Source organism: Peromyscus maniculatus, chromosome 3 (assembly GCF_049852395.1).
Source record: "Peromyscus maniculatus bairdii isolate BWxNUB_F1_BW_parent chromosome 3, HU_Pman_BW_mat_3.1, whole genome shotgun sequence".
Taxonomy (NCBI): Eukaryota; Metazoa; Chordata; class Mammalia; order Rodentia; family Cricetidae; genus Peromyscus; species Peromyscus maniculatus.
In genome coordinates, this window is record NC_134854.1 from 149,143,941 (window position 1) to 149,171,312 (window position 27,372).

Below are 27,372 nucleotides of genomic sequence, written 5' to 3' on the forward strand. Positions count from 1 at the left end.
AGGAAAAGGTAGGATGAGACTGGCAACTGATGGTTATTAATGCTTGTAGCTAGGCGAGTTTTAACACGTGAGGGGGATTCTTATTTGATGTGAGTCTGGGTGTATATATGTATGCATAAGCACCACTGGAATGCAGGTGCCCATGGAGTCCAGAAGTGGGTGTTAGATCTGCTGGACCTGGAGTTCCAGGTAGTTTTAAGTCACTAGATGTGGGTGCTGGAAATCAAATCGGAGTCCTCTGCAAGAGCAAGTACTCTTAGGCACTGAGCCATCTCTCCAGCCTCTGAGGGAACTTTAAACACAAAGAAAGTAATAATATGAATCACAAGAAAAACCAAGTCCCTCAAGTGAGGGCCAGTGAGTAGTTATCAATTAACAGTGGTTATTGCTCAAAGCATAGAGATTAACTCAGTACCAGGTAACTAGGTGGGTGTGGAGACATCCACCACTACGGAGGCTGTGGCAGGATGACCTTGACTTCAAGAACATCCTGGGCTACATAGGAAGCCCTATCTCAAATCACACAGAACATAACTGAAGCCTGGGGTTTTAAGGTGGTTGGTGGAGCAGCTAAGGGGGTGAATGGTAGTGTACGTATATACACGAGGTAAGACGAAAATGTACAAAGTAGGCAAAAGCTCATTTGAATCATAATTCAAAGCTGCTTCTTCTCATGGTAACACAGATGTCTCACAGCTGAGAACTAAGCAAGGCATTGCACATTTTATGGTAAACATTAAATTTTTTACTAAAAAGTGATCAGGAATAAGTTGATAGTCTTTTATGAATCCAACTTCCTGAAAAACTGCATTAGCTAATACAGGGGTGACAAGTTGACAGCCAATTCTTCCAAGCTCTGGCTTAATCTGAAGTGATAAGACACTCCTTCCCCTTGCTTATGGTGACCACAGAAGACTCATTTACCAAAATGTAGACAGGTGGATACATGGTACCAAAGAACACATTTTTAAACATTTTCACTTTATTAAAGTTTTGACAATGAAGGGTTCATAAAGTATTATTAAATTCTATCTGCTGTACAATAACTATCTGTTCCCACGTAGGGAACACATGCTGCAGTTATCATTTTAATATGTACAAAAGCAGAATCCTTACTAAGGACAACATGGATAAATAGCAAGCTAATAACAAACCTAAAGATTTCAGAAACGCCTCCTGAAGGAACCAGATGCCCCCTTGCCAGACACTCTGAAGAGCTGGGAGACATATCATGTGACTACAGATGTGCCTGAGCCAAGTGACAGTGACTTATGAACCATAAGAAAACACAACCCATTCTTCAAGAGTGGCACGAGGAGAGCCCCCAAACACCCTCTGCTGAAAGACAGAAAAGCTTTGATGGGACCAGAATCACAAAACAGAGATCCTTCATGTGGCTCATTAAAGGGTCCTCCACGTGCACGTTGAACACAACAACCAGCTTGCAGGACTGAGGGCCCCACAAGTCCTTTCCTGCTACCGTACTTGGCTATTTGGGGCATTTGGGTGCAAACGCTTAACTGGTGCTAGCCGGGAGAGGCCAAGGCGGAGGCTCTGACTTGGGGACTTGGTGGGTGCTCCTGCCAGAGGGCTGCTGCTGGAGCTTCTGCTTCCGGAGGCGGCTGCAAGAAACACAGAGGCAAACAAGCAGTTAGGTATATTGTTCTGCTCTGCAGAGCCTGTCAAGAGCAGCCCCAGATCAAAAGAATGACCCACGTCAGCAGATCTTGAGGCAAAACTTTGTTGCCAGGAAAAACAAAACAAAACAAAACAAAAAACAAAACACACTTCACTAATGTCCCTTGACTCTGTGACAGTCAGGGATGTGTCTGCAGACTTTTGAAATAAGAATGTCTCTGTTTACTGCTGTTTTGTTTTATAGTAATGAAAACAAATCACACTCAACCTTGATGCCTAATAAAGAAATAGGAAGATGGTAAACTGAAAACACTGGTGTGGAAGAACATGAAGTATCATTGGAACTGCTCACAGTTAACTCCTGTGACTGACTAGGAGAGAGCTACCACTGGCAGCTTTCTAAGCTGGTGTGCTTGATAGCAAGTTACCATACCTGGCGGGACCCACTTGGGTCTCTTGCCTTCAGCTGAAGGGCCGCACATTTTTGCTGGTTTCCTACTGGCCTCAGAAGAAAGACCATCTGTCTCGGGTAAGGATGGAGAGCCTGACTTGATGGCAGCTGGAGCCTTATCTGCTGAAGTCACTGAAAAACATAAAAGAAACAATTGTCATACAGGTAGATAATGTTCAAGTCTAACATATATGTCTAAAAATGATGAAGTCTCATATCTTCCAAAAATTCAAAAGGCACAGATTACCAATTTGAAAACAAAGATCACTTACTGTCCAGGTGAGGTAGTACCTGCCTGAAATCCCAGTACTCCAGAGGCTAAGACAGCAGGGTTTCAACTCAAAGCCAGCCTGGGCTACAAAGTGAGATGGTCTCAGAGCAAACACCACTTACAACAAGCCTAATGACCACGACTTTGGGTGAGCATTTCTGTGCCAGGTCGTGTGTCAGGTGTGAACTTTCGCCCTTTATGACAACTCCCACCTCAGGATCACTGACACTATCAGATAAGCGAACAGAGAGGTTAAGCAATTTGCCTGTAGTTTGACAGCTGTTGTTAGAGCCTATAATAGAAACTAGGTTTGACTTCAAAGGTCATACTTGTAGCCATTTTACAAATAATGCCTCCTCTGTATGTGTTGGAGACAGTGTTGACAACCCTGGGGTTACAAAGAACACACTACGTGGCTGGTTCGTTCTCAGGAACTTACTGCCCTGCACTGCACACCAGTTGGGGGACAGCAAGGGAAGAGCGGTGTCTACTGCAATGTGCTGACAGTCCAGCAATGCTCGGGAGGGAGGGGGGGAGGGGACCCTTGGAACCTCGTGTGTTTAGGAAGTGTAGAGGAGATGATCCTGGGCTGAGCTGATCATGGCTGAGGGGAAAGATGAGTGAAAGGACCTTTTCTTGGCAGAGAGAGTGGAGCATGCAATGCCCGACCACAAGCTCCTATACTGGTTTAGTATGGGTGGAGGAGGAATCTGAAGGGCGGGAAAGCTGAGGAGTACAATCAGGGGACTGTCATGTACCCACAGGCCATGGAAAGGAGTCTGGCTGTTCACAGTATTAAGTCTTCTCACAAGTGATATCCATGTTAAAAACTTTGTACTGGAATGAGATGATACACTGTATATCAAATAAAGCTTGCCTGAGAATCAGAGAACAGAACAAGCCACTAGATTAAATATAGAGGTCAGGCAGTGGTGGCACACACCTTTAATCCTAGCACTCGGGAGGCAGAGATCCATCTGGATTTCTGAGAGTTCAAAGCCACCTTGGGCTACATGAGATTGATCCAGTCTAGGAGAGAAACAGAGCCAGGCAGTGGTGGCACACACCTTTAATCCCAGTACTTGAGAGTCACAAGCCTTTAATCCCAGCACTTGAGATCTCATGCCTTTGCTACCAGTATTTGGGAAGCACACACGCCATTAATCCCAGCACTAAATAGGAAGTGAAATGGCTGGGTGGAGAAAGGCATATAAGGCCTGAGGAGACGGGAACTAGGAGCTTTCAGCTGAGGACTCAGCGGCTTGAGTCTGAAGATTCATAGAGATAGGGTCTCGCATTTGGCCTGAGGATTCCATAGTGATGAGAAGTTTCTCTAGTGGCTTCTTCCTTTGTCTCTGTGATCTTTCAGCATTTAACCTAGTATCTGGCTCTGGGTTTTTTATTATAAGACCATTTAAGATTCATGCAACAGGTCATGGCGATAAGACACCTGCCAGAAGACTGAAGCATGAAGATTAAAAATAAAAGCAGCATTTTGTAATAATCTATTAGGTAATACAGACTCAAAAATAATCTAACTTTTGAACATAAGAAACAGGTGTTCCATGTCCAAGTTATCACAAATTCTCGTTGTAAAAATTACACTAAGATGTTAAAATGGGTCCTTAAAACAGAGATCATGTCATGCAGGTAAGAAGGACTCAAGCTCATGCAGTCCTCACTGTTTAAACATCCAGACAGCATGGTCCAGCCTCTAAACGAGCAAACCTGGGATGGAGCTCCTGGCCCTCACCCCTGTGTACAAACCCCAGCATATGCTGAGGTGTTCTGAATGTCAGTGCTCTTATGGTAAGGTGTGGGTGCAGGGCATTTGCAGGGATGGCTGTGTGCTAAGAGGTGGAGGGTCTGTACTCAGTGCTCCTGTGGCTGCCAGGGCCCCGAATTCTCAGCTTTCTCCCCACTCACAATTCCTTCTAACCAGAGACGAGCATCAGCAGAATGCTGCAGGGAGGGACGAAGGAAGATCGGAAACAACAAATAGGACTCTATAAAGGACGAGTCGGGAGCAGGCTTACCCGACGCCTCATCCTTGTGTTTCGATTTCTTTTCTTTTCCCACTGCAGGTTTTCTCTGCACTGCTTTCTTCTTCGTTTCTTTAACTTTACGTTTTCTCACTGCAAATTCTTCATCACTTTCTTCACTCTCATCAAAATTAGAATCGTTTTCTGAATCTTCATCTAAAACAGAAAATTACATATTCTGTCTTTGCTCTAAACACTGAGACTTCTATTGCCTTATCTGCAATAGCCTCACGGTCACTCAACACACTAAGGATGCTCTTGCCTCTGTGAAAGCATGGTTTCTAACCTCAAATGTCAGCCTCTCCTGACCCGAAATAACACGTCCCACTTCACTCCCACCAGCCGTTTATAACCTCCACATTCCTTCTTCTTCATGGTGCTTTATTTTCTACAGTCCCAGGGCTCACACCCTGGAATCCACTTGCCAGACAAGTGCCCTAGCACTGGGCTGTCTGAGTCCTTCAGCTTGCACACCGTAACTCTCAAAACAGTATGTATGTGTTTACCATCTGTGACCCTCACTAGAATTTGAACAGTTTTGCTCATTACGATCATCTCCCCAGTATCTAGAATATAGTAAACATCAGAGGCATCACGTATTTGTTCAGTGAGTGTTGATGAACAGGGTTATATGGTGACAGAAGGTTAAAATCTAAAATGTTGTATCTGATTGGTATTAATGTACAGACTTATTCTTTTAAATTTGTAACACATTACAGTTTTGTCAAAGTCACCATATTTTCCCTTTGCCTTCATTTCTACTAAGTCTGAAAACAACTGATAGTAACATTGTTTCACACCACTTTCAACTCAAAATACTTAAGTTTCTGCTAGTTATAGGAAAAGCTGAAACCTGTTAGAACAGGTTAAGCGTTGCTCCACAGCTAGTGGCAGCCCGCCTGCCTTTTCCCCTCTTCCCCAGGAGTCCCACTGACTGCTCGTCTGTCCCATGGCTCAAGCCTTTCCCTCAGTCAGAAGTGGGACCTCATCCCTTGTTGCCTGTTTGTTCAGACCCAGCTTAAAGGCTATCTCTGGACAGTTTCTCCCTATGTGGCTGAGTTCAATGAATTGCTCTAGGAGTTTACGGACTTCAAAGGCTCAACACAGTGCTTTGCATACGTCCTGCTCTCCAGGAAGTTTTTACTGCACTCCAGAGGACTGACTTGAAGCAGGGGTATCTCACCAGCTGCACTGTCCGGCTCGGCGTCATCAGCACCGCTGTCGTCACTGCCTTCCGAGAGTGCCCTCCTCTGCCGCTGCCGAGCAGCGACTTTAGATGATGCTTTTTCCTCCCCTTCAACACTGCTGGCGTCCCCCTCCTCTACGACCTTGTCCAAATCTTCTGGAGACAGGAACATCAGTGAGAACTCTGGGCAGACTCTATGACCTCTGCTCCAATAACACTACACAGGCCACGCTGGGATGAAGTCCACCAGTCTCCCAGCAATAGCCTCTGCTTTTAAGGGTTATTCTGAGACCCTAAAGAGTCACTGCCAAAGAACTTTCCAGATGGCACCGGGAAAATGCAGCCCTTGAGTGGCCACCCTTGGTGGAATGGAGGGCCTGAGTAGTCACAACTGTCCAGTAAGGAAGAAAGAAGGTCTACAGTCAGTGAACAAGACTAAAACATAAAGAAACAAAGACCAGGAGATAGAAAGCCTTGAGACATGGGAAGACTTTGTTTTAGCTATGGGCACAGGAACTTAAAACAAGTTAGAAAATAGTACTGTGAATGAAAGAACTGTTATTAACATCAAAACGTACCTGAGTTTTCACTGGTTCCACTGCAGTTAGAGACAGGAGGAGACTTCTCTGTTAGCTCTGCTTTCCTATTGCTGTGTTCGTCAGTGCCTAGCATAGGAGGTAAGCAAAGAGCTTCAGATGCATCCTAATCAGTGTCTAAAAAGCAGGAAGATGACCAACGAACCATATGAACACACAACCGGGATGAACCATCCTGGATGAACCACCCTGGACTCCCACAGCCCAGCGGTTTAACTTGGAGGAGCTAACATATGGCACCAGTTTGGGCTCTACAATAAGACTGGGGTTTATTGTCGGACTCCATATGTAAACTTTCCTATCTCCTCTAGATTTAATTTCCCTGTCTGTAATATAAAGATAATAATGTCTTAGATGATTATTGTAGAAGATTAAATTCAAGTGGAAACTGCTTCTTATATGACCAAGTACAGTCAATAAATATCACTTCTGTGCAGACAAATCCATGCTCATGCTCCCTTGAGCTCTGTGGCGGCTTGAGAAATGCCCCGTAAGCTCACATATTTGAACTCTTGAGCCCCACTGGCAGCACTGTTTGGGATGTGGAGCCTTGCTGAAGGAAGGAAGACACTGGACGCCTCGAGAGTTTATAGGCTCAGTCCCCTTCCAGGTCACTCTCTCAATGCCCTGGGTATGAACAGAAATGTGATCAGCTGGCTTTCTGCTCCCCCTTGCCTGCCATTGTAGACTCTTAACTCTCTGGAACCCCAGGCCAAAATAAACAGCTCTTGGTCATGGTATTTTATCACAGCAACAGAAAAGCAACTGATACAAACTCTTTCCAATCATTACAACCTACAAGTGATAAAGCACTAGAATGTTTGCACAGTATGTGTGATGCCCTGGATTTCAGCCTTAGCACCATAAAACAAAACAAAACACAACCAACCTCAAGAATTTAGGAGACCTTTAAATAATGGTATTGATAACAATAAGTCTCCATGCTGTGAAGAACATTACTCAGTGAGGAGTGCTACTTCCAAGAAAAATGCCTGCTATACATTCCAGTCTTGTGAGATGAGGTCTAATCTTCTAATTTGAGATACAGGACATGAAAACACTCTTGACATTTCTGATTTCTGACTAATAGTCTTCCAATTCAAAACAGCTGATTATTAAAGAGGCAACATTAACTTAAAGTAAAAGCTTCATCTGTGTCATCATATACTACAAGGTTACAGCAAAAAAATTCAGAAGTGAAAAATCACAGAGAAATCTAGAAGTCATACTCTGAAGTCTATTGAACTTTCTATGAAGGTTGGTGCCTCCAATCTCAGTAGATAGCACAAAGTATCACCATTAGGTCATGTTCAAGAAACTCTGATTTAAAAGATAAGGAACTGGTCTGTTAGGACTGTCCAGCTCATTTGATCAAGATTGGACTCTTACTGCACAGCATTAACTTTTTATTATATCAGTGTCCCACACGTACATCTCTTTGCTTGACATATAAAGGAGCCTGGGACTTACACTATGAGGTGGGCTGCTTGATCTAATAAAAAGTTGAATCCACAGAGGCCCTCGCCAAATGCTCTTTTTATAGATCAAATCATGTTCTTTCCTCTGTGAAGGCCTACCCTAAAAAGTATTTACAAAAACTGTAAGACACTTTTAAAGATAAACACACAGAAACAGAATTACTTTTCTCTTGAGACTTCTGCACCTGGTTGGTAACTGTTGGAAGTTCCTTCACAGATAAAGCCAGGGCAACTTCTAGGCCTCGCTGGAAGACCTTGTCATCCAAAGCCACCCTAAAACAGACATGTGAATAACAATGGGTTTTAATTTCAATTAGAGCACTAATACCACTAAATCTAAAAAGCAAGTTTCAGATTTTCCTATATTAGTACTTAAGAGCAGCTACCTTCCAAAAATGTTCCCAGTGTCCTTGACTGACTCGAGACTCCGAAAATGTAGCAAGGTCCTGCTATCCCGAGTATGGGTGTGGCAGGAGTAGCCCTCTGCTGACTACTGTTCTTGTAAATGTCCTTTCTCTTTACTGTCAGTTCTGCCTACAAAGCTCTGGTTTACCCTAAGACAGACTCAGTTCACACATCACTCCCATCTCTTCATCTCCTCCACTGCTGTCTACCTCTGTTCTCCTAATTTAGATTTTAACAAATATTTCACTACATACTATGTAAAGATACTATTCTGGGTGGAATACTAAAAGTACCCTGAAGGAATCTTCAAGGTGAATTAGGAAGGTGGAGAAATAAGCCATACCAATAATTAGCCCAAAAAAGGCAGACTGAAAAGCCTTCCTGCTCAAGTTAACCTATAGTTCTAATGACTATAATAGGAAAACACAAAGACAGATAAGGAAAAACTTGAAGAACTTACTTTTTAAGTAAGTTATACTGGTGGGGATGATTTTGGTCTTAATAATTCTATGCATGTATGAAACTGTCAAAAAAGTTTTATTGAGATATATTTCATGTATTATAAAATAATTTTCTTCTTCCTCCTCTTCTCCTTGAGATAGGGCATCATGTATCCTAAGTTGCCCTCAAAACTTAGCAAAGTATAACCTTGAAGTTTTGGTCTTCCTGCTGAATAAAATCCAGGAATTCTTGCACAGAAGGCAATAACTCTACCACTGAAGCTGCATCCACCGCCCCATAAAATTCACCCTTTTAGAGTAGATAATTCAGCAGCTTTAGTATCTTCAGAGTTTTGAACACATCATCACCGTCTAATTTTAGAACACTTCATTATCCACACCCATCAGCAGCCATTCCTGATCAAGCCATGGTTGCTGGTTTTATGTCAACTTGACACATCTAGAGTCATTTTGGAAGAGGGAGCCTCAACTGAGAAAATGTCCCCAACAGATTGACCTGTGAGTGAGCCGGTGGTGCATTTTCTTGATGTGGGAGGGCCCAGCTCACTGTGGGTGGTGTCACATCTGGGATGGTGATCTTGGGTATTACAAGAAAGCAGGCTGAGTAAGTCATGAAGAGCAAGCCAATAAGCAGCACTCCTCCATGGCCTCTGTACCAGCTCCTGCCTCCAGGTTGCTGTCCTGACTTCTCTCAGTGATGGACCAGGCTATGCAGCTGTAAGCTGAAACTGTTTCCTTCCCATCTTGCTTTTGGCTGTGGTGTTTTATTATGGCAGTAGAAACCCTACCTGGGACATTGCTACCCTTCTCTCAGTCCCAAACAACTAGTAATTCATTTTCTGTTTGGATTAATTTATTCTGGACACTTCATACAAATGGAAGAATATTTAATAGGTGGCTTTGTGCCTACTATAGAAAGCATGGCATTTTTAAGGCCCATTCACATTATAGCATATATCTGTAGGTCATTTTTTGTGGCTGTGTCCATAACAGATAACTTATTTTATTTAACCAATTGCTGATGGACAGACATACAGTCGCTTTCCTATTTTTAATACTATAGACGTTGCTATGAACATTGACACGAGTGGACATATTTTCAGTTTCCTTGGGTACTACCTAAGCCATGCAAAAACAGTCCTATGTTTAACAGAATGAAGACTGCTAATCTATTTTCTTGGGTACCTGCACCATTTTACAACCCCATCAGCAAGATCTTTTAAAGGTTCCGATTTTGCCACATCTTCATTAACAGTTATTAACATCACCTAGTGGGTGAGAATTATCCACTTCTGTTTGCCTGACAGCTAATAATACCGTGCATCTTTTCATGTTTTTCCTGATTACTTCTGTACCTTTGGAGAAATACTCATTCAGAGTTTATACATTGAAATTGGACTATCAGCCTTTTTACTGTAGAGCTTAAATACTTAATATACTTTGGATGCAAGCTACTTAAGTTGTATCTGCAAATATTGTCTCTCACTCATGGGCTGAGCTTGTCTTATATTTAACATTCCACCCATGACATTCACAAGTAGAAACAACAATTCAGAGCACATTTCTCAATGCTAATGAAGTCTTCCCAGAGGAACCCATGACAGTAAAACATTACCCATCCCACCTACCCACATCCTTTCTGTACTATCATTCTGGGGTCTCTTAAGACTGCTTTCTCCCTCTTGGTACCAAATGATGAGATGTGAGGGTTAGTCTGGACACTATAGGACCTTCTCTTTGTTGGACAAATCACAGTAGGATAGTGAAAATACCTTTCATCTATAGGGGGAAAATGGTTTAAAATGTTAACACTGCCCTTACCCTTCCTTTTAACAGAGTAGCTTTGTGAGATCTGAAGGGGCAGAAATAGGCACAGGGTTAGTAACATTATTATTTAATGTTACACAAATGTTATTAATAAAAAGAAAAGACCCAGTTTTTTGCTTTAATGTTTGTGACTTTATTTTTCAAGTCAGAAAGCACTCAATGGCACCTCCCTGTGCTGCAAACAACACTCACCACCTGCTCAAATCCCCGTTTAAACTGAGGTGTTGAATGAGCAAGTCTGACAGCAGCATGTGTTTTCTGGGTCTTACCTCTCACCTTTTTTTAGGGGCTTTCTCTGTCAGGATGTCTTCTTTTTGGAGATTCTTCAAGCTAGGTTTTGGTTTGTTCTGCTTTAACTCCTTTGGCACAGTTTTGGGCTTTTTGTTTCTAGGCATGGTTGAAGAAATAAAATCGTCTATTTTTTATATAAATTAAAAAAAAGGAAAATTATTTTCTTGGCAGCTAAAGTTCATTACAGTGTATCCACATTTTATGCATAATCATGTTTAATTTCTACCTTAAAAATCAATAAGAACAATTTGTCTCTACTTTCACTCATCCATCCCAAGATGAATGGCAGCCTGTATATAAAAAAATCAACCTATCAAAAATAAATTCACTGACTACTACAAAGGTAATTTAAGACAGTTCATAAATGTCAGACGTAACAATTAACCAAAATCCACAGAACCATTAGGAAAACTGTAAAAATTTACCTCACCAAGTGGAAGGAAATCATTTTTAACCAAACTTCACAATGTAGCCCAGTATGTTACAAAGGTACATCACTAGTAAAAATCAGGCCTAGAAAACAGGCAGCACCACTGGCAAGGCAGGACGGCTCCACAACTGCAGCTGCTGTCTACCGATGCCGAAGGCCTCCCTGTGACCTGATCAAATCTCCCCACCCACTGCTGCTTCTCACAGCAGGTTCTGTCCTACACACCCTCCAAACTCCTGTGGTTCTTCTCAGGATACTCAAGAAAACCCATGTATGACACATGCATGTATACCTGCAGGATCACATACTTTTTAATAGAATTTGTTAACATATTTCTTTCATGCTTCCACATACAGAAATATAACTTTCTGCACATTCTACCCCATCTAGTATCATGAACGGAACTGGCAATCTCTAAGTACCTTGTCACATACCTTTGACAGTAATAGAAAGCTAAAAGCTATCTGCTAGACTATTTTTCTCAAGTTGTAGATACACTTAATGCAAAAGAGATAGAGAAATTACTAAAGTATTTGACTTAAAGGAATATATGGTAGCCTGGGAAAGAAATATATGTGGAATATATATAATTATATGGAAATATATAAAGGAATGTATGTTGCTGTGATTGGTTTAATAAAGAAGCTAACTGGTCAATAGCTGAACAGGATAAGCTTAGCCTGGGAGAACCAGACTCTGGGAAGAAGAAGGGCAAAGTCAAGAGTCGCCAGTGAGACACAGAGAAGAAACAGGAGGTGCAAGATGAAAGAGAGGTAAGGCCATGTGGCAGAATAGATTAATAGAAATGTGTTAATTTAAGTTGTATGAGTTAGCCAGTAACAAGCCTGAGCTATAGGCTGAGCAGCTATAATTAATAGTAAGTCTCTGTGTTGATTATTTGGGAACTGGCGGGTGGGAAAGAAAAGCCTGCCTACAAATATAACTTACTTCTAGGATGAGACTATAGCTCAGTGGTAGAGTATTTATACAGCACATAGGAGGTCCTGGGACTGATTCCCAGCACATAAACACACCACATAAAGAGGAAAATTCTGAGGAAATAAATTTCTCAATCTGTTAAGCAAAAGTAAAAAGCTCTACTTACCATCAGAGTCACCACCAGAGTCCTCAAACTGTGAGTAATTGACTGGTTTTTTATTTCTATGATCAAGACAAAATTTTCATTAATACAAATATTAATTTTTTACCTTCACCTTAGAGTTCTGAATAGTCTTGAAAAGAAGGATAATGTGGTTAGGGTCTCTTAAAAGTACTTCAATCCAAAATATTATTTGTATTTAACACAAGAACTTGGCATTAGCTGAAAAGTCAAAACCATATCTAATACACATGATGTGGAAAAAAATTAATGCAGGAAACCCTCAACATGAGGAGAACACAAATAATTTTCAATTAGAACTTATATTCTGTTGAGTGGCTACTGCACATTCATACATTCCTCTGTGCTCATTCTTTGCTTACATTATAAATTATCTCTCCAGTTTTACCCATATTTTAAAAAATCCCTCAGAGGTAGAGTCATAGTGGTTAAGGGTATATACAGCTCCCTCAGAGGATCTCAATCTGATTTCCAGCACCCACGCCAGGCAGCCCACAACCACCTGTAACTCCAGCTCTAGGAGTAAAAACCCTCTGGCTTCCTTAGGCATTTGCACTCACATATACATACCCACACAGACACACACACCTAAAAATAAAACAAATATTTAAAAGAAATCTCTCTCTAATACAAAACAATGTTTTTTAATGGGATGGACACTTTAAAATAGTTTGTCCCTATCGTCTTTGTGAGAACTAAAGTAGGCGGAAAGAAGTGTCAAGTTGTCTGGTTTCCCTTCTGTTGTCTACTGAACGCCCTGTGTAGACAAGCGTGTTTATCAGTTGCCCGCTCTTTCAGGCAGAAATGGAGTTCTGAGAAAGAGGCTTGTCCAGCTCCTACTTCACACTCACAGGTGTCTCCTTTGGAGAACCTCACGGCCTCACACTCATAGAAGGGATGGTGTCCATGTCGCTCTCTCACTCTCCAGAGCTGAAGAGTTTGACAGCTGCATGAACTATGCCAGCATCTTTAAAAACTCTGGGACAGAAAATTAGTAAATCAAACCAAAAGCCTCAGAAAGAGTTAAGTACACTCAGGTTGAGTTATAACACACACATCAATTCTTATTAATTCACGAAACACAAACTACCTATTGTATTCTGGAAACTCAGTAGGGTGAGAGTTATGCGGAAAACTATTACTTTTAAAAATGATTTTTAATTATGTGTATATGTGTGCCTGTGTGCAGGTATATTCATATGAGTACAATGTCTGTGAAGGCCAGAAGAGGGCACTGAATCCCCTGGAGCTGGAAGAGCTGTGAACTGTCTGAAGTGGGTGCTGGGAACTGAATCCAAGTCCTCTGGAAGGGCAGCAAGCACTCTTTTAACTAATGAGCCATCTCTCCAGCCCATGAACGCTTCTCTTTTTAAAAAATCTGAGTTTGTGGCAATGGAAACTACAATAACTGCTACCACCCCAGTGTGACGTCACTGCCACAGTGTGTGTCGAGGTGCCAACAGTCCTATGGTCATCGCAGTGCAAAGGACCCAAGAGCGCTGACAACCCATGCTTTGGTTTTACTACAATAAAATTGACAATCTAGTGGTACCCGGCTGCTAACGTTCACTGCTGTGCAGTTCAGATGACCTAACTTTGACCCCTGGATCTAGGAAAAGGTGGAAAGAGAGAAGTGACTCCAAGTTACCCACTGACCTCCACATTCAAGACATGGAATGTGGACCACCATCCCCATCCCTGTTATATACACAAAATAATAACAGACACACAGACCATAGTCAAAATCTCACAGGCCTGAGATTCCGGGGACCCTAGAGGCCTGCAGATCTGACTACTACTATGCCAGATAGCAGCATTTATGTCTTCACTATCTGCATGCCTATCCCCTTTCAACTTTACCATGTCAGAAACAGAAATCCAGTCCTGCCTTCTAAACCTCATTATCTTAGACTTCCCTATCTCAGCCAATACAAAGACCATCCACTATGAGCTCAGTCCATACGTTGTCCACCTTGAGTCTTCCCTTGTTTCCTCACCTCCACACCCGCTTGTCAGAAGTACCTAAGCTCACCTGCTCGACCCCCACATCCACACACCGTGCCAAATCACAATCCGGCCACTCCTGCTCCCACTCAGGGACTACCAACAGCCAGTGACCTTTATAAAGTAAAATCACAACAACCCCCTCCCGCCTCCACCCAAACGACTGACTTCCCACTGGCCTAGAATAAAATCCGAACTCCTTTCTAAGGCCTGCGAAGCCCTCCCTACTTTGGCATCTAACTCCTTATCTGACTTAATCCTCGACAATTCCCCTCCGTGCTCGTGACTACCACATCTTCAATGTGTCTCTCAAACATGGTCAAGCTCGGGGCCTCGGCTTCTATGTCATCTACTGAGAATGCCTCTTGCATTTTGCCTAGGTGACCCTCTCACTCTATTTAAAGCGAGGCTTTCCTCCTTCCTACTATGTTCCACTGTGGTGTTTATTTTGCCCCACCCCACCCCCACCCCATCTTCCACTAGAGTGTAACCTCCAGCTCCCTACAGTACAGGACTAAGTGAATTCAGTAAGCTTATTTTCGTTTGGTTGTGCAGCGCTGGGGATCGAACCCGGAGCCCCTCACGTCCTAGGCAATTACTCCGCCACTGGGCCACAGCCTCAGCTCTGCTCAGTACGTCCACGAAACGGACGGATGGCCTAGCATCCCGGCTGCGATCCCGGATCGCAGCTGCGCAGTGGGCAGCCGAGAGGGACCGGAGGCGCGTGACCGGTCCCTACTCACTCCCAAGCTGGACGGTTCGGGTTAAATGGGCCTTTCTGCCTAGGGGGCCGAGGGCCGTACAATGGGCCCGTCTGCTTTCTCTGCACCGCGGGGCTGCGGTGCTGAACACGGGGAGGCCACGTCCGTGGTCGCCCGCTGCGAGACGGGAAGCCCGAGGCGGAAGGAAGGCGGGGCGCCAGGCCGGCCACCCCGAGCAGAGCAGCGGCTGGCTCTCCCCGGAGTCCGGGACGATCATCCCCCTGCCGCCGCCCCGCCGCCCCCGGCCAGACCCGGCCCCCTCCCTCCACCCCGCAGGGCACCGGCCTCCGGCGTCCCCCAGCGCTGCCTCCCCGCCCCGCGGGGCGTCACCAGCCACGCACCTGGCAGGGCGCACCATGGTGCCCTTCCTCGGCTGAGAGCGGCAGAGTCCTGCAGCGGGACAGCGGCCGTGGCCGTTTCCATTCCCGCCCAAAATCAGACACCGCGCCTCCCCGCGGAGCCCCAGCCCGCCAATCACCGCTCGCCTGCCGCGCGCGGCGCCTGCGCGTTAAGAAGAGCGCGCCTGCGCGCACACACCTTCGCCCTCTGTACGCCATTCCGGATCCTGTCGGCCCGGACCCAGTGCGTGTTTTGTCACCTGCCCTTTCGTCACCACAGCGGTGTGGTTCCGACTCTAAAATAGAGTGTAAAAATAGTAACACTCCTCCAACTTTTATAATGACTAACTTAAAGAGGAATGAAGCAAAGGTATTTTGGATCGGAGTTTTCCCTGGGGCTGGAGGAAAGGGGAACCGAGGATAGCGAATCTGCAGGAGAGAATCTGTTGGCTGTAAAAACAAGCAAGAAGTCAGCTGATTTATTGGGCGGCTCGGCGTTGACAGCTCCAAGTGTTGCTTTGGCTTCCGAGGAAAGAGGTGAGCCCATGCCAACCGCGAGGAAACCCCTTCACTGCGGAGGTCTCAGTGAGGGTACCCATTAAAGGCTTACGGAACTCGAGCAGGCTTCCTGGCGACTATCTAAAGCGCGGGAGTGCAGCTTGGCATTGACGGTTCAGTGTATGTGGAAAACTTAAGTTTGTAGGTTGCATGTTGGTGTGACAGAGTGGAGGCACACCCAGAGAAGACCCCGGAGATTTAAACTGGGTTAAGATGAATTTATCCTGAGAGCAGTGGACTCTCATGAGCAAATATAGCATGAAGATGCATTTTATTGGTTTTGTTCTGTTGCATGTATATAATGTATTCTGATTACGCTTTCCCTCGCCTTCCCATATCCCCCTCCCATCCCTACTAACTTCCTCATCCCTTCTAACCCCCCACTTCCCTACCAGTCCGCTTTCCAGATTCATGGAATGTTTGGTTTGGTTTTGTGGCCCGTTTAACTTAGCCAGACCTGATGAATGAGCATTGGATTGCATCTACTCGTTGGAGTCTGGTGGGGGCACCAGTGGACACACAAGTGAAAACAGGGACTCCCCTTTCCCTGAATCAGTCCTTAAAAACAACCCAGACCTTTAGCAAGGCATGGGTCCCCATGAGTCCCCCCTTAGCTGCTGATGGGCATGGATCCTTCTGAGTCCCCCCCTTAGCTGCTGATGGGCATGGGTCCCCCGAGTCCCCCCTTAGCTGCTGATGGGCATGGGTCCCTCTGAGTCCCCCCTTAGCTGCTGATGGGCATGGGTCCCCCGAGTCCCTCCTTAGCTGCTGATGGGCATGGGTCCCCGTGAGTCCCCCCTTAGCTGCTGATGGGCATGGGTCCCTGTGAGTCCCCCCTTAGCTGCTGATGGGCATGGGTCCCCCTGAGTCCCCCCTTAGCTGCAGATGGGCATGGGTCCCTGTGAGCCCCCCCAGCTACTGATGGGCATGGGTCCCTGTGAGCCCCCCCTCCAGCTGCTGATGGGCATGGGTCCCTGTGAGCCCCCCCTCCAGCTGCTGATGAGCATGGGTCCCCCGAGTCCCCCCTTAGCTGCTGATGGGCATGGGTCCCTGTGAGCCCCCCCTTAGCTGCTGATGGGCATGGGTCCCTGTGAGTCCCCCCTTAGCTGCTGATGGACATGGTCCCCCCGAGTCCCCCCTTAGCTGCTGATGGGCATGGGTCCCCGTGAGTCCCCCCTTAGCTGCTGATGGGCATGGGTCTCCCCGAGTCCCCCCTTAGCTGCTGATGGGCATGGATCCCCCCGAATCCCCCCTTAGCTGCTGATGGGCATGGGTCCCCCTGAGTCCCCCCTTAGCTGCAGATGGGCATGGGTCCCTGTGAGCCCCCCCAGCTGCTGATGGGCATGGGTCCCTGTGAGCCCCCCCCCGCAGCTGCTGATGGGCATGGGTTCCCGTGAGCCCCCCCTCCAGCTGCTGATGAGCATGGGTCCCCCGAGTCCCCCCTTAGCTGCTGATGGGCATGGGTCCCTGTGAGTCCCCCCTTAGCTGCTGATGGACATGGGTCCCCCCGAGTCCCCCCTTAGCTGCTGATGGGCATGGGTCCCCGTGAGTCCCCCCTTAGCTGCTGATGGGCATGGGTCTCCCCGAGTCCCCCCTTAGCTGCTGATGGGCATGGATCCCCCCGAATCCCCCCTTAGCTGCTGATGGGCATGGGTCCCCCTGAGTCCCCCCTTAGCTGCAGATGGGCATGGGTCCCTGTGAGCCCCCCCAGCTGCTGATGGGCATGGGTCCCTGTGAGCCCCCCTCCAGCTGCTGATGGGCATGGGTCCCTGTGAGCCCCCCCTCCAGCTGCTGATGAGCATGGGTCCCCCGAGTCCCCCCTTAGCTGCTGATGGGCATGGGTCCCTGTGAGCCCCCCCTTAGCTGCTGATGGGCATGGGTCCCTGTGAGTCCCCCCTTAGCTGCTGATGGACATGGGTCCCCCCGAGTCCCCCCTTAGCTGCTGATGGGCATGGGTCCCCGTGAGTCCCCCCTTAGCTGCTGATGGGCATGGGTCTCCCCGAGTCCCCCCTTAGCTGCTGATGGGCATGGATCCCCCCGAGTCCCCCCTTAGCTGCTGATGGGCATGGGTCCCTGTGAGCCCCCCCTTAGCTGCTGATGGGCATGGATCCCTGTGAGTCCCCCCTTAGCTGCTGATGGGTATGGGTCCCTCTGAGTCCCCCCTTAGCTGCTGATGGGCATGGATCCCTGTGAGCCCCCCTTAGCTGCTGATGGGCATGGGTCCCTGTGAGCCCCCCCAGCTGCTGATGGGCATGGGTCCCTGTGAGCCCCCCCCCAGCTGCTGATGGGCATGGGTCCCCCTGAGTCCCTCCTTAGCTGCTGATGGGCATGGGTCCCTGTGAGCCCCCCCAGCTGCTGATGGGCATGGGTCCCTGTGAGCCCCCCCCCCGCAGCTGCTGATGGGCATGGGTTCCCGTGAGTCCCCCCTTAGCTGCTGATGGGCATGGGTCCCTGTGAGTCCCCCCTTAGCTGCTGATGGGCATGGGTCCCCGTGAGTCCCCCCTTAGCTGCTGATGGGCATGGGTCCCTGTGAGTTCCCCCCCCAGCTGCTGATGGGCATGGGTCCCTGTGAGTCCCCCCTTAGCTGCTGATGGGCATGGGTCTGTGCATTCACTACTGTTCACTGAAAAGACACTTATCTGATTAAGGCTGAGAGCAGCACTGTCTCTGGGTCCCTCTGAGACCCAGTGTCAATATTTAGAAGGTGGGTTGACACTGTCAGTTTAACTGAACAATGATCTTTAGGTCCCTCCTAGGGCCTATGATCTCCCCTGCTGTGGGGTTCTGACCAGGATTACAGTACCAGGCATGGATTTGCTCCTATGGAGCGGAACTCAAATCCAGTCCGAGCAAATTGGATACTTTCACAACAGTGAGAGTGAAGAGGTGGACACATCTTGTCTGGCAGATTAATATAGTTCACAGCTGGATAAGACCATTAATAACATTTCTCCCACAGCAGCCTGCATAGTACCTTCCAGGACTATAAAAACTAGCCAGCAGAGAGGAAACTTCCAGCTTGATTCTCTGTGTCTTCAACTGAGTTGTGCAGTGTCTTTAGCAATAGAGTTTGTCATCTGGTTTTTGTGGGCAACTAAGAATAATGACACGAATCTGTATTGTATTTTGGGGGGCCTCAGATATGTACACACACACACACACACACACACACACACACACACACGCTTTTTTTTTAAGAGACAGATTATATGATTTAGGTAGAGAACAGCGTAAGAACTGATTTGGTGGGGAAATTCTAGCAATGGGAAGTCCAGTTGGAAGATTGATGAGTAGATTTTTAAGGGATGTTTATTCCTACTCTCTTTACTATACTTTGTTTTCTCTGAGTAGTGTCCAGTGTGCCTTGTGGGTGGCTTCCTGTATGGTGTGTTCTCCTGTATATGTGCTTCCTACTGGGAGGCCTTTATTGTATTCTCTCACCCTTTCCTATCACATTTCATGACCATTATATCTAACATCTTCAAGATACCACCGGGTCTCTGTTGGTTTGGCTACCTTTACCAGTTCCATAAGCTCCACACCTGCATCCCCTCTGTATCTTTCCTAAGGATCCTCTTGCCCCATGTCTGTTCCTTCCCTTGTATTAAGTATTTTTTTTATTCTTGTCTAGGAATAAAAGCACTTTCTGAGCATATTGTTGGCCTGAAATTAACTTTTAGGCTGATTGTGGTGGTGTATACCTATAATCCTAGCACTTGGGGGTCAGGGGGCGTTGAGGCAGGAAGATGAAATGTTTGAAGTTAGCCTGGGCTACACAGGGAGTCCTAAGCTATTCTGGGCTGCACAGTGAGAACATGTCCAAAATGAAATGGAAGTAAAGTAGAAATTGGAATAGTTGGTTGAGAATCACATGGGTACAGTCTCTGAGTGCTGCTGGGCTGTGTTTTAGAGGAGTTGCAGCAGTAATGAAACATGTTTCCTGTGGACGTGTGACTCATGGCTTTTTTGTTGTTGTTGTTGTTGCTCATGGTACAGAAATCCTGCTGAAGAATATGAAGAAAAACCGAGAAAGATTCTGCAACAAGGAAAGAGAATTCGTGTACAAGTTCAAGGTAGGAAATGAGCGCTTCGAACTGAGAGTGCCCCTCAGGTTTCCTGTGGACGAGAATGCCAGCCATTTGCATGGACGTCTGATGCTGCTGCACAATTTGCCCTGCTTCATAGAGAGTGGTGAGGACTGATTTGTGTTCCTAATGTCTCTGTCATTGGAAGTTTCTCGGCAGCACACAGATTCTGAACTTGGGACCTGACATGTGAGACTGCACAACAGAATGTTAGGATCATGAAAAAGTGACCAAAAGTGAATTCAAAACCAGATGAATGGTGGGTTCACGGTACACACAACACGGACACTTTGTACTGCTGATGCCACCGTGTTCTGCACCTCCAGTGAGTGCTGCCCAGAGCTTCCTGGCTCAGATTCCAGCCTGCTCTTAGGCACTGCGGTGCTTTTACAGTTTTCTGTTCTCATAGAAATAATGGCTTAATTGTGGAAAACAAAGAGTGTAGTATTTTTCTCTCCTCACTCCTCAACATTGAAGTTTTTTAAATCACTATGTCTTTAGGTTGTATTGTGTTAGGATGTTTGAGTTTCCAAACAGTTTTTATTACATTGATGTATGGTGTGCCACAGAGCCTGCGTGAAGCTAGAGAAGAGCTCACAGAGTTGGTTCTTTCCTTCCACCGTGTGGGTCCTAAGACCTAACCCAGGTTGTTCCCCTTGGAAGCAAACATCTTTATCTACTGAGCCTTCTCTTTGGCTCCTGAATGTTTGATTTTTAAATATTGCTGCTTTAGTTGCTGACTTCAGTTTTATAAAAATTTGTTTAATAAATTTTGACATGAAATTAAGACAGAATTGCAAACAATTTCTGAAATGCCTTTAAACATATGTTTTGCCATTTTATACTACATATTTATGAAAAATGTCATTCTTGTCATTGACAATTATAAAATCAAAATGAAAAATATTAAAGATGCTCTGCATCCTACAGTTTAACTATTCAGCCAAGATTTAATTATTTTTGTAAAAATGAACAAGCACATCCATTCCATTAGTATACATCTTTTTAGTCTTTGTGTGAATGTGTGTGGGGTATATATGTATTGGGGTGTATGTGTGTGGGGTGTATGAGATATTTGGGGGGAAATGTGTGTGTATATGGGTGTGGGGTATGTGTGTGTATGGGTGTATGTATGTGAGGTGGGTATGGATATATGTGCGTGTGTGTTGGAGTGGGTGCAGGAGAACAAAAGTTGATATCAGATCTTCCTCTATTGTTGTCCACCTTTTGATTTTTTTTTTGGGAAGAGTCTTTCATTGGCTCTACAGCTCATCAGTTCAGCAAGATTTGCTGGTTAGTGAGTTCCAGGGATACAATACTCCAGCCTCTGCCTCCCCAGTGCAGGAATTATAGGCACACACTGCCATACCCAGCATTTTACATAGGTCCTGGAGATTGAAATTATATTTACATGGCAAGCACTGTACTCACTGAGCCATTTCCCCAGCCTTTAATTTAGTCTTTAATAAACAGTCGGATTTGTAGTAGACACCAAGGTAACATACATTTCCCCATGATTTTTAAACATTAAATATTTGATTTGTATACCTATTGTCTTAGTTAGGTTTATGTTGCTGTGGTACAGATCATGACTTGGGGGAAAAGGTTGCACTTGCAGTCCATCATCAGGGAATCAGGGCAGGACCTCAAGGCAGGAACGCCGAGGGAGGAACTAAAGCTGAGGTCATGGAGGAGCACTGTTTACTGGCTTGTTCTTCACGGCTTGCTCAGCCTGCTTTCTTGCAGTACCCAGAACCACCAGCCCAGCAGTGATACCACCTACAGTGGGCTAGGCCCTCCCACATCAGTCATTAATCAAGAAAAAGCTCCGCAGGCCTGTCCACATGCCAGGCTTGCGGCAACATTTTCTCAGTTGAGGTTCTCTCTTAGAGACTGATATTTCAAGTTGACAAAACAACCATGAACCTAAATATCCGAGTCGTGTAAAACTTTCTATGGTGAGTGCTTTGTGAGTGTACAAAGTTTAAGAAGCCCTGTCTAGAACACACAACCCCAACAGCATCGGAAGTGTAAAATATGACTTAACCTTCCAAGAAGAAAAACTGTTCACCAGAACTTTGGAAATTTTTGTTTGTACTGTAGTTATTCATGAAGTAATGTAGTATCTGAATTAATTGGCACAATACAAATTTAGCCACAGTACTTAACCTCTGAGTTTGGTTGTGGGGATTTACCAAGTGTCTCAGCATCACTTGCATGGTGGAACTTTGCTGCTAAATCGGTCTCTCTTTTCCTCTGCTCATTGGCTTTTGAGGTGCCAAAGTCCAGCAGGAGCACTTAGCACTGAACCACCTTTGTCCACTGACTTCCAGAGTCATCTCTTCTGAGTCATTTTGCAAGGGCCATGTTTTTTTCACAACTAGGGGAACTTTTAAATAGAGAATCTGTTGGATCATTGGAGCATGGATTATTCTTGGAACATGGACCATGAATGAAGCTGTGTGAGGAGATTTCTGAGACTTTGTAAGAAAACTCCAAGGAAACAAGATAAGAATCTTGTGACCTCAGTTTCTTCAAAACACAGAATTGTTCTTGGAATATGCTTTTGTGCTCCTCCCAAGTGTAGCAGACAGGAGTGAGTTTACTTCAGCTGTTGATACTCACATGCACGTATGGAAAAACATGTTTTTGCTACATGTGGCTCATCCTTGTGATTGTATACTTTACTCAGATGACTCTTCTTAATCCTCAGAGTATAAATTGTCTGATGCTCTGAGTAAGTTAGCTATTGCATGAGACTTTAGTCTGCCTCAGATTTCGGCTCCACTCTCCCAGGTTCACCCCACCAACTAGAGAGGTAAACAGATAAGGGAAGCTTGAAGCATTCTAGTACTGTCATCATATAAACCAGGACCCAGGACACAAAAGGGCAAACACTTACCCCATTGTCCTCATTGTTAGTTCTCAAAAGGTTGTGCCATCCTAGACAAATAGCATCACTGGGAGCTTGTAAACCTGTAAGAAATGTGAATTCTACTTTTTAATTTTTTAAAATTACATATTTATTCATTTTATTTTATATGCATCTCTCTGTGTGTGCATGCGCATACCATGGCATGTGTATGGCAGTCAGAATACAACCAAACTCAGTTCATTTGGATGTATGTCCCCTACTGTGTGTATGTCTTGCTGATGATGGCATTTGTTGTCTCTTGTACAGACTTAAAAGAAGCTCTGAGCCGGTTTGTAGAAGAAGAATCCCTCAGAGACCATGACAGACATGCCGAAGCATCCTTGGATGCTGTGAAGTCAGGTGAAGTAGATCTGCACCAGCTGGCAAGTACATGGGCCAAAGCTTATGCTGAGGTAAGACAGAGGGCAGAGTGTGTATTTCAAAAATACTCCAGACTTTACGAGGATGTTTTCATTGCTGAAGTCATAGGAAACAAAGTAGAGAACCCATTGCTTTTTTATTTGCAAGCCAGTAATATACACCATATGTTCTTGCTTCTGTGCTTCCATTCTCTATCAACATGAGTTCCCGAGGCAAAGTATTTGTGTGTGTGTGTGTGTGTGTGTGTGTGTGTGTGTGTGTGTGTGTGTGTGTGTGTGTGTGTGTGACTCAAGCCACCAAACACTTGTTGAAGACAGAGGACACTTTAAGGGAATTGGTTCTTTCCCTCCACCCTGTAGGTCCTAAGGATTGAACTCTGATGAACTGTCTTCAGCCCCAGCACCATTTTTTTAAATGAAGTATGTTTGGAATCGTACTTTTGGAAACATGAAGCTACTTTATCCTCTGTATTTCTTGGAGCATGTTTACATTTTTTTACATGTTTACGTTACTCTATCTGGAGTTCCAGTTGAGCTAACACCTTGAATTTCATCTGACAGCCTAAGCCAGCAATCCAACTTAATTTTCAGCTCTGCTTACTCCTGCTTTCTCACTTGTTTTTGTCATTGTTGTAGAGTGTCATTGGTTTTTTGTAGGGTTGCAGCTAGTATGGCCAGTTTAATGAAGTACAAGATGCTACACACATTATTACTTTATTTACTAACCTATGAATCATTTTAGAGTATGATGTTTTTAATAAGAAAGTTTTCTTCTGATTATAGAATATTTCATACAAATTATCTTTATTGTGCTGCGTAGTTTTATATACACTTGATACAAGCTAAAGTCATCTGAGAAGAGGGAACCTCAATTAAGGAAAGGCTTCCGTAAGATAGGGCTATAGACAGGCATTTTCTACACGAGGGAGGGCCCAGCCCACTGTGAGTGGTGCCACTTCTGGACTGGTGGTCCTGGGTTCTGTAAGAAAGCAGGCTGAGCAAACCATGGGGAGCAAGCCGGTAAGCAGCACCCCTCCATGGCTTCTGCATCAGCTCCTGCCTTCAGGTTCCTGCCCTCAGTTTTTTTTGGTAATGAGATGTTACGTGGAACCATGAGTGAAATAAACCCTTTCTTCCCCAAGTTGCTTTGCTCATGGTGTTTTGTCACAGCCACAGAAACCTAACTAAGACATTCATAATGCATTCACACACAGCCAAGTTAGTGGCTGTGAGAAGTGCCACTGTCCTGACATAGCTGCCGTTGGCTTGTTGCTCATCCCTTTGATGAACACGTGTGCATTTTGTATGGAAATGGGATCATGGCATACTGATTTTCTCTATTATTGTAGGCACTTCCATCCCTCGCTCTGCAGGAATACCTCATTTATTCCCCAGGCTACGTTACAATTCATAGTAACAGCTTAGGTTCTGTCTCTCCATGTTCTTTTTTGTATTCAAACAGTCCTACAGTAACATCTACATGGCAGGGGCTCCATGTCTCTGTCTGATGTGTCAAAGCACAGTCACAATCTCCACACTTCTCTAGTGGGATGTTGAGCCAGGACTGAATGTGTGTATTATCTCACAGACTACCTTAGAGCATGCCAGGCCTGAGGAGCCGAACTGGGATGAAGATTTTGCAGATGTGTACCATGACCTGATCCATTCCCCAGCCTCTGAAACTCTCCTTAATCTGGAACATAATTACTTTGTTAGCATCTCAGAACTGATTGGTGAAAGAGATGTGGAGCTGAAAAAATTACGAGAGAGGTACCACTCATTTCTTGTGTTATTATAATTAAATGTTACATTGTGAAATATAATAGCCTGTAGACCAGCTTGTTTGCACTTTCATAAAATTGAAACACTGCAAAATGCTTGGAGTGAGCTGTCTTCTTTACCACAGCCCTACAATTGGCATCTTCATTTTGCAGGTGAGAAAACCGTGGCTTACATAAATCCAGTAGTTATCCAAGGGCAAGCTAGAATTTTAACCAAATGATTGTGACTTCAGAACTATTAGCCACTCCTTCTCGCTCTGTCCCTACTCAGAGCGTCTTCTGGATTGCCTTTCTCTAGGCCATGGTGTCTTTCAATTATATTGTAAGCTTCCCACACTAGGAAGAAAATAGAGATAGCCATCGCATTGCCCCAAAAAATTGTAATCAGATTTGAATTCCTCTGTATAGTCTCCCTAAGATAGCACACAAACAGTGCTTTCTTGGATACAGTTTCTGAGTTAGTAAAAAGCCACCAACTCCTTTATGTTGATGTGTGGCTTTCCGGGATGCTCCTCTGGTTCTGTTAATTGTGGTGTAAAGCAAATGTCCTCCTCCTACATAGTCCACTTTGACTTAGCAGACCATTTATTACCTTAAAAGCATTTATTTAAGAGTCTGGGTATACATAACATCTAGATGAATTTTAATATTACTGGTGTACAATGGTTCTTGTTGTGGAAGCTTGTTAAGACCAAATCACACTTAATTTTTATAACTGATTTAATATTAATACTAAAGAAGTCAACTTAAAATGAGATGCTATATGCTCCTGTCTCTCATTAGCCTCACATTAGAACACATTAAGACTAACATTGTGTGGATAATATTTTTATTTTAATGGTTATTATAGTTAAAAAATTGAAATATAAAATAATCACAGATGGATTTCTTTTCTTTCATGATGCTGAACAATGAACCCAGGCTTTGAGCCTCATGTGTCTAAGGATTCAGCCAACTGTCAATCAAAAACATGCAAAAAAAAAAAAAAAAAAAAAGAGTCATGCCTATTTTGAACATCCTCAGGCTTTAAATCTTGTAGTTATTCCTAAGAATACAGTATAACAACTACTTACATTGCAGTAGTTGTTGTAAGCAGTCTAGAGATCATTGAAAACATGCTGGAGGGTGTGCATAGGTTGATACAGATACTCTGCCAGGGACCAGTGCTGTGAGTCCCCAGGGCTAACTGTATTGCTCTGGACACCCTTGGCTCCTGTGTGTCCCTCACCAGTGCTTCACCCAGCCAGTGGCTGCTCTCACCCCTGCCTGCTCCTCCCTGAAAAGTCCCTGTCTGGCCACCCATGGTTACACTGTTCTGTTTTCAAAATCAGAGGTGATTTCTATTCTGTTTATTTATTATTTTTCGAAACAGCTTCTATTCTACCAGGGACAATGAATTAACTTACTAATTATTTACCCTCTTTGGAACTTGATGTTTGATCCTTTTTTTTTCTATTGTGGAATAGTTTTTTTTTTTTTTTTTTAGGAGAAGTTATGGCATTTTATCGCTTGACATTCAGGTTGCAGAGTTGTCATACCTGGTATTCTGAGCCAGCCTATAGTTAGTGTTTATCTGAAATAGAGACGACTTTCCTTTGAATTTAACCTAGGCAATATCTTAAATAATTAATTATATGATTAATTCCTTGCATTTTTGGATACATTCAGGGTGACATAAATGTTCATGAAATTTTCCTTGAATTCTTTTGTCTTTTTTTTCTTATGAGAATTTTGCTGCTTTTATGAAACCATATTCTAGATAGTTCTTTAAACTTTAGAAGAAATGACAATAACACTTTTTATCCACTAGAGGGAACACTTGTAAAATATTAGTGCAAATATGTATCTAAGTTTTTAGTAGACATTTTTGTTTCTAAATGAAAACCTCTCTTATAATCATAATCTTCACCTGATGCCTCGTACTTTCTAAAATATTAATAACCAGGAGTGGGGGTGCACACCTGTAATCCCAGTTCTCAAGAGGCAGAGACACGAGGCCCCCAGGACTGCATCATGAAACCCTGTCTCAAAAAGCAAACAAAACAAAAAAGTTTATGGGACTGTCTGCATTGTATATAGTGAAGTGGAAGCTAAGTGATACTGAATATCTACTTCCAGAAGATGTCAAAGTATTCATATGTATAAGTTGTATGGGTCTAATTTCTTACATCTATCTATCTTACTTAATTGTTATGAATAAGTATAAAATCAGTTTTAACAACTTACTTAACCAGTAAAACTTAGTTTGTGTTCTATTCTGTTTATTATATGTTTGTTTAAATTTCTGTATTTACTTAATTGCATATGTATATGTATGGAGTATGTACATGTTCATATGGGTGTGTTCATGTTTGT

General features: G+C 44.4%; 2 protein-coding genes across 7 annotated transcripts in view; one reads left to right on the top strand and one right to left on the bottom strand.

Annotated features, from left to right (window-relative positions):
* Positions 1-964: 964 nt before the first annotated feature.
* Positions 965-15,433, bottom strand: Rad51ap1 (RAD51 associated protein 1). 2 transcript variants are annotated; one of them, XM_006987878.4, is made up of 9 exons: positions 15,303-15,433; positions 12,182-12,237; positions 10,632-10,770; positions 7,826-7,935; positions 6,167-6,253; positions 5,586-5,741; positions 4,397-4,558; positions 2,072-2,221; positions 965-1,622 (listed from the first exon to the last, which is right to left on the bottom strand). In XM_006987878.4, exons 1-9 carry the CDS (start codon positions 15,317-15,319, stop codon positions 1,477-1,479), a joined length of 1,023 nt encoding a protein of 340 aa, XP_006987940.1. In that variant the 5' UTR covers positions 15,320-15,433; the 3' UTR covers positions 965-1,476. The 2 variants fall into 2 exon arrangements, with proteins under 2 accessions (XP_006987940.1, XP_006987939.1); XM_006987877.4 differs by having other exon boundaries at positions 5,586-5,744.
* Positions 15,333-27,372, top strand: part of Ferry3 (FERRY endosomal RAB5 effector complex subunit 3) — a 45,464-nt gene continuing 33,424 nt past the window's right edge. The window contains exons 1-4 of one of the 5 annotated variants that reach the window (XM_042274155.2): positions 15,333-15,836; positions 19,854-19,930; positions 23,124-23,269; positions 24,825-25,006. Coding sequence is in view for 4 of the 5 variants with exons in the window: in XM_006987876.4 (XP_006987938.2) it covers positions 15,659-15,836; positions 19,854-20,048; positions 23,124-23,269; positions 24,825-25,006 (701 nt within the window). In the remaining variant the exon portion in view is untranslated. Of the gene's footprint in view, positions 15,978-19,853; positions 20,049-23,123; positions 23,270-24,824; positions 25,007-27,372 lie in introns of those variants that run through there. The other 4 variants (XM_006987876.4, XM_076568019.1, XM_042274153.2 and 1 more) reach the window with 4 other exon arrangements.

What these genes read in the sequence shown, in the direction of transcription:
- Rad51ap1 (XM_006987877.4), bottom strand. An exon ending in GAGAAAGCCCCTAAAAAAAG is followed by an intron (nt 7,936 to 10,631) that starts GTGAGAGGTAAG and finishes TGTCTGTTTTAG; the next exon opens with GGTGGCTTTGGATGACAAGG. An exon ending in ACCCAAGTGGGTCCCGCCAG is followed by an intron (nt 1,623 to 2,071) that starts GTATGGTAACTT and finishes TGTTTCTTGCAG; the next exon opens with CCGCCTCCGGAAGCAGAAGC.